This window comes from Protobothrops mucrosquamatus, unplaced genomic scaffold (assembly GCF_001527695.2).
Source record: "Protobothrops mucrosquamatus isolate PMUCROS unplaced genomic scaffold, P.Mucros_1.0 scaffold_176, whole genome shotgun sequence".
NCBI classification, from domain to species: Eukaryota; Metazoa; Chordata; class Lepidosauria; order Squamata; family Viperidae; genus Protobothrops; species Protobothrops mucrosquamatus.
Genome location: NW_015386252.1, coordinates 424,182 through 430,181, shown reverse-complemented (window position 1 = coordinate 430,181; position 6,000 = coordinate 424,182). Strand labels below are relative to the sequence as shown.

At 34.4% G+C, this 6,000-nt stretch overlaps 1 protein-coding gene across 1 annotated transcript in view; it reads right to left on the bottom strand.

Moving 5' to 3' along the window:
* SPATA17 (spermatogenesis associated 17) overlaps window positions 1-6,000 on the bottom strand; it is an 80,502-nt gene that overhangs the window by 61,531 nt on the left and 12,971 nt on the right. Inside the window, exon 5 of the mRNA XM_015822534.2 lies at window positions 4,660-4,763. Coding sequence (XP_015678020.1) covers window positions 4,660-4,763 — 104 coding nt within the window. The remainder of the gene's footprint in view (window positions 1-4,659; window positions 4,764-6,000) is intronic.

The following is a 6,000-nucleotide window of genomic DNA, read 5'->3' as shown; positions in this document are numbered from 1 at the left end:
GTTACTAATCATCTGACTAGATTCAGTAGTCCTCTCATAACAACCACAACTGAGCCTAGAATTTCAGTTGAAAGTTTGTTGTGGTCATTAAGTAAAACACCCACATAGCCACTTCACTCAATGACCACAATCCCAGCTCTCCCAGTTGCGGTTGTTAACTGAATGGAGCAAAAGAGCAGCTGAAGGAGAGCAGGCAGCTCTTTTTCTCCAAGTGCAGAAGAAAACTCCTTCCCTGGGTGGGCGGACTGGGGCTTGGCCTTTGGAATCCATGTTTCATTCAGGAATTCCCCCAGATTCCATGCATTGAAGGACATTTTCAGTCAGCCTCTTTGAAGGCAGAAGAACTGCTTGGCATTGGGACTCAGTACCAAGTGGGGTTGAATCAATCTGCCAGGCAGCTTTTGGCTATTAACTTTCTGGAGAAACCAGGAGTGAAGATTGTAAATGGTATTCAAACGACAGCAGGGTGCTTGGCAACCCAGTGTAAGTGCAAACAGGTTGCCAATCACTCAAATCACAATCACATGATTGCAGGTGCACTGCAACAGCTGTAACTTTGGGCATAGGTTCATTCAGCCACTGTAATTTCAAATGGTCACTAAACAAATGGTCATTTAGCAAGGACTACTGTATTTAATCTCTGCTCCTGACTGCAAATTCTATACTTGATACAAAATGCCCATAGTAGTTATCCAAGTCCTGTCAAAATATTTCCTCATAATCAAATGGAGTACATACAAGCTGTTTCTAAATTGTCTGAAACATTTAATATTCCTGGGCCACCACAACATACACCTACTGTCCAGACTACAAGCTCCTAATAATTCTCAGTGGGAAGGTCCTACATATTACAGGTAGTCCTTGACTTGAAACAGTTTGTTTAGCGACCACTCAAAGTTACATTGAACAAAGTAATTTATGATGGTTTTTCACACTTAAGATAGTTGCAGCATTCTCGTGGTCATGATTAAAATTAGGATGCCTGGCAACTGATTCGTATTTATGACAATTTAAGTGCCCTGGGCTCATGTGATTATCTTCTGACAAGCAAAGCCAATGGGGAAGCCAGATTCACAACATCCGTGTTATTAACTTAACAACTGCAATGATTCACTTAACAAGTATAGCAAGAAAGGTTGTAAAATGAGGCAAAATTCACTTAACTGTCTTGCTCAGCAACAGAAATTTTGGGTTCAATTGTGGTAGTAAGTTGAGGACTATTTATACTTGAAAATAGCAATAACGTTACCAACAATTCATTAGAAACAGTTTATCTTTTGCTAGGGTTAGGGTTAGTTCTGATTTTTTTTGTCCTGTATTCTATTAGGACTCTGTATGTTATGAGTTTTTATATTACTGTGTTATTTATTGACTATTTTTATTTTTTGTTCTTTTTATTGTTGCAAATCACATTCTAAACCATCCAAAGATGCTCACTTATTGAACAGATCAATAATAGGTCAATGCTAATGTGGGGCCTCCAGTGAGGATTCATAGTGAGCTAGACATCCCTTTTTGAACAGGATGGTGTCTACAGAATCCAGGATGGCTGGATGCAGAAACTGGACCAGCAACATCTCTCTGGAAGGAGAGAATGTGAGATAACTTGTTTACTCTCTATGTCTGCTTATGAGTAGATCGCAGGGAGAAAGGTTTTGCAATTGGCTTCTGAGTTGAGTAGCTGGGAGTCAAGAATACCATCTTAGCTACTCATAGGGGTAAACCAGCTTTTTTTTTTAATGAATCAAAAGCTTGATCAAATCTTATCTCTTCCAATTTTGGAATTATTTTTTAGTATTAAGAAACTTTGGAATGGCAAGTTTTTAATTGTATTCAATGGGCAAGTTTCCTTTAAGTTTGAGAAAGTTTAACACATTACTTTAAAATGTTGAAAAATACTATTGTTTTTAATAAACAGTGAAAAGGGATTCAAAGTGACTGTTAAAAATGGACTAAGGGTCTAGATGGTTTTGAAATGAGAATTTGTAATTAAATATCATAATCCTTCCCATGGAAAACTCTGAGTTTTTGGGTTTGCTGGAAAAATAACAGGATAAGAAGTGTTTGAATGTTGTCAGTGGTAGAAACCAAGGAAATGAAAGATTACTTAAAGGAAAACAACACTCAGATTAGACACATTAATACAAAAAGGAACAAAATATTTTTACCAGCTGATGCTGAAATTAATTTTAAGAATATCTAACTTCATATATGGATGGTGGGCAAATACTGCATCTGTTCTATCTTAAGAGATGGTGTTAATTTAATAAATATTTACTTGTGATAAAGGGAGAAGTTACTTTATTCTTTTTTTGTTCTATTTTCCTTTTTACTCCCTTTTCTCATTTTTCCTGCACTTTTCATTTTTATATTTTTTTGCAGTTCATATTAGTTTTTACTTTTCCAATTGTAATTTTAATAAAATTATTTATAAAAACCCACACATCAATGCTAATGCTAATAAAACTAAAACTCTACCTACTACAGAAACATTTCATGGAAGGGACCATACGTTGCTGGTACTGTCCAGGGATTTTCTCTTATAAATATACTCCCCGTTATTCTTCTTACAACTGTGTGAATTCTACATCTCAAGCAGCCTGAGTACAGTTTGAACAGTTTGGAAAGGATTTTAAAGGGAAAGTTGACGAGTGAGCAAAGCACAAGCATCTCCTCCATTTAATTTTTCTCTGCAAATTCTGAATACTCCTACAGTCATGTTATGAGACCAATACAGTTGAGAATCTCATGTTTGTCTCATAATTTCTAGCCTGATCCAGTGGTCTTCAGTGTAACCCTATTTCGAATGGATGGAACTGGATGAGACTGTCGGCAGGCCCAGAGGATGGGAGAGAGGCTTTTGGAGGAGTTGGTGGCGGCGGCAGCAGCGTTCTCCAGGGGCAAAAAGGAGTGAGGCCCCTCTAAGGAAAAGGTGGAAGAGACAAGATCAGAAAAAGGAAAGGAGGCGAGGTTGTCTTGTTTGCCATCGTTCGCTCCCTAGAGACTGAAATGGAAGATCTGTAACTTGAGCTGGCCATGAACAAGGAGTGTATATTGGAGGTGGTGACCCTTTGAGAGCTGTATGCAACGAAATTTCATTTTGATGTATGCCAATTGGTGTACATTCAAAGTGACAATAAAGTTATTATTATTATTATGATCATTGCACAGTCAGCCAGATATTCAGACTGATGATGATGATGATGATGATGATGATGATGATGATGATGATGATTAAGCTTAATGCTACAAGTCATAGCAAAAAGCTAGTGGCTAACAGATTCTAATGAATTAATATTTTTTTCAGTTGATTGCATACCTTTAATCCAGCAAAACATTAAATAATAATTAAAGCCACCGTGTATATGAAAAGTAAAAGGAAATCTAAGTGTACTGGGAAAAAAATCCTTTTATGAGTGTCATAATATTTTCTGAATGCTGCCTATCTCTATCTATGAGACTAGTTTTTAATTTCATGAAATCATTTTCTCATTCATAACCTGGGGCAGTTTTTGCATATGAAGTGATAGGTTACAAGTGTACACCTCTAGCAAATGCATACTCAGCCTTTAAATTAATCAAACCAATTTATCTTTGTGAGAGGCACAGTATCCCTATGAAAACATTATTCTATATATGTGTTACATAAATATAATGACAAAATGGCCTTTCCAGACATCTAGCTTTCTGATCTCACCTATAACATAACATATATCATCAATTATATGTTTCCAAATGCCATTAAGTTTCTAACTACATGTTTATTATTTGTAGTAATAGTGAATGTTAAACCAGGCAAAATGTTATTATCACTACAATAACAAAATATTGCAACACAGCATAATATTTCATCTGAACAAAAACTACTTCCAGAAGGTTAAAGTAAATGTAAGCCATCTCCCAGAGTTGCTTAAAAGAAAAAATATCTGCCAAATAAGGCTTCTCCCATTATTTTAACATTAGAATAAGAAAAAAAACACACCTAGTGATAAATAAAGATACAGATGCTATCTCGGGATTTAGTCCTATAGCCTAAAAAGCAAAATAAAGCCCGAGAAATAAAAGGGATGGAATTTGAAAAATTGATTTTAAATCGATAGCTAAATACCTTGGAGGAATAGGGATTAGACTAATCTTGGGCTGGCCCACTCAAGGCAGGTTTTCTCAGTAGAGCAGATGACAATATGTATTCCTTGTTTAAACCTGGCAGCTCTACCTACTGTAAGATAGTACTGATGCAGCACAGAATTACCATAACCTTATAGTACTTGCCTTATCCTTTGCTCAGAATTGTGTAACCTCACAAAAAGGTTAAAATAGCAAACTTTTAATAGTACTGCATTATTCTGCAGATTCACCTGCTCAGGAGTTCCACGAAACTTTCTATGGAGAGAAATTCTCTCGTTAATGCATTTCAGTTTTGCTCCAATTTAGATAGGTTCAATTGTATCATACTTACCTGCATAGTGGTATAAATGAAATAATAATTTGAAAACACACACTTAGGTTGAAGATAAAACAGACCAGTTTTCGTACTGGGATGAAAAAGGCAATTCTTTCTATGATGAATAGCCTAATTAGCACTATGAATTATTTAAACCTTTTTTAATATTACCATTTAAAAATATCTATTTTACTACTCGGTACTTTCATTTTTACCTGACCATCTCATTATTCAATGCAACAACTTCCAAGTACTTCTTTAGCGCATAATAATTATGGATATATTTTCGGACGTAGTAGCCTCGCCATCTTTTTTGAATCTAGGGAAAAAAGAGTACATATATTTGCTTCATTGAGAGTTGGTTTCTTTGCAATAGAGAAATAACTGCCAAACATTATAAGAAATATTTTATTCTGCAAGGAGCACAACTGCATGCATACATATTTGCCTTTTCATTAATTTTAGGAATACAAAACTCCCTAAAATTATTATACTGATATAAATACATAATTACTTGGCTACTTGCTATTAATAATACTGTTAAGATAAATCATAAACATTACACTAAATAAGTGAAATCAAAGTTGAGAAAGATAACTAACTACATGTAGTAAACAAATGGGCAGTTCACTTATTTATTATTTTATATTTTAAAGTATCATATTATAACAATATTGGTATATCACACAGAAATCCACTTGTTCAACTGTTAAGAATCATAAGACTTTTAATTAAAGTATCTGCTTCACCATCCATCACTTTTTATAACATCATAACCTAATTAGAATCTTTTGAACAGATTGTGAGAAGTGGAAGTCTGTTCCTGTAGTCCTTCCCCAGGAAAAAAAATGTCATTTCCACCTTAGTAGAATGAAAATACTGATAAGAGATCCTATCAAATATGTTATGAATCAGGATTTGCCTTTACACTATATAAAACTTACTTATCTACCACCTTCAGGCTAGTAGCTTTTCAGAAGGTGGAGGCGTATCAAGATACTTAGCTATAAGACACTGCTTGTACCTTTGCTCCTTCAAACTTCTTCAGTAAAAACTGTGCTATTCAATAAAGTGCTCCCAAAATTGTTTAAGTGCTATGGAACTTCTGATGAAATTAACTCTATATTCAAAAGTTGTAATAAATAAATAAAATATTAAAATTCCTGGGAATAACAATAACATTTCTGACTTTGCCCAAATTTTATTGTTCACTAAACTAGAAAAGCTATAAAAAAACTGAGCTTGGGTAATTAAGAAATTGCCAGAACTATTCTGGGGAATGAAGAATGACCTAAGCTGGTATATAAAAATATTTTTTTCACTCGTATGTCTTCATATTAATTTAGTAATTTAAGATATGTTCATCCTGCTTTTCTATTAAAAGCACACAGTGACTGTTAAAAATCAGTACAAAAAATTAAAATATACGACATATATTTGATACCAAGACAAATAATATATAAATCAGTTCAGAAGGGTAAGAACCAATTAGAAAACCACGTAAAACAATGAAGCCACCTAGAAGAAGTAAATTACTTAAGGAGTTCAGTAAAAGG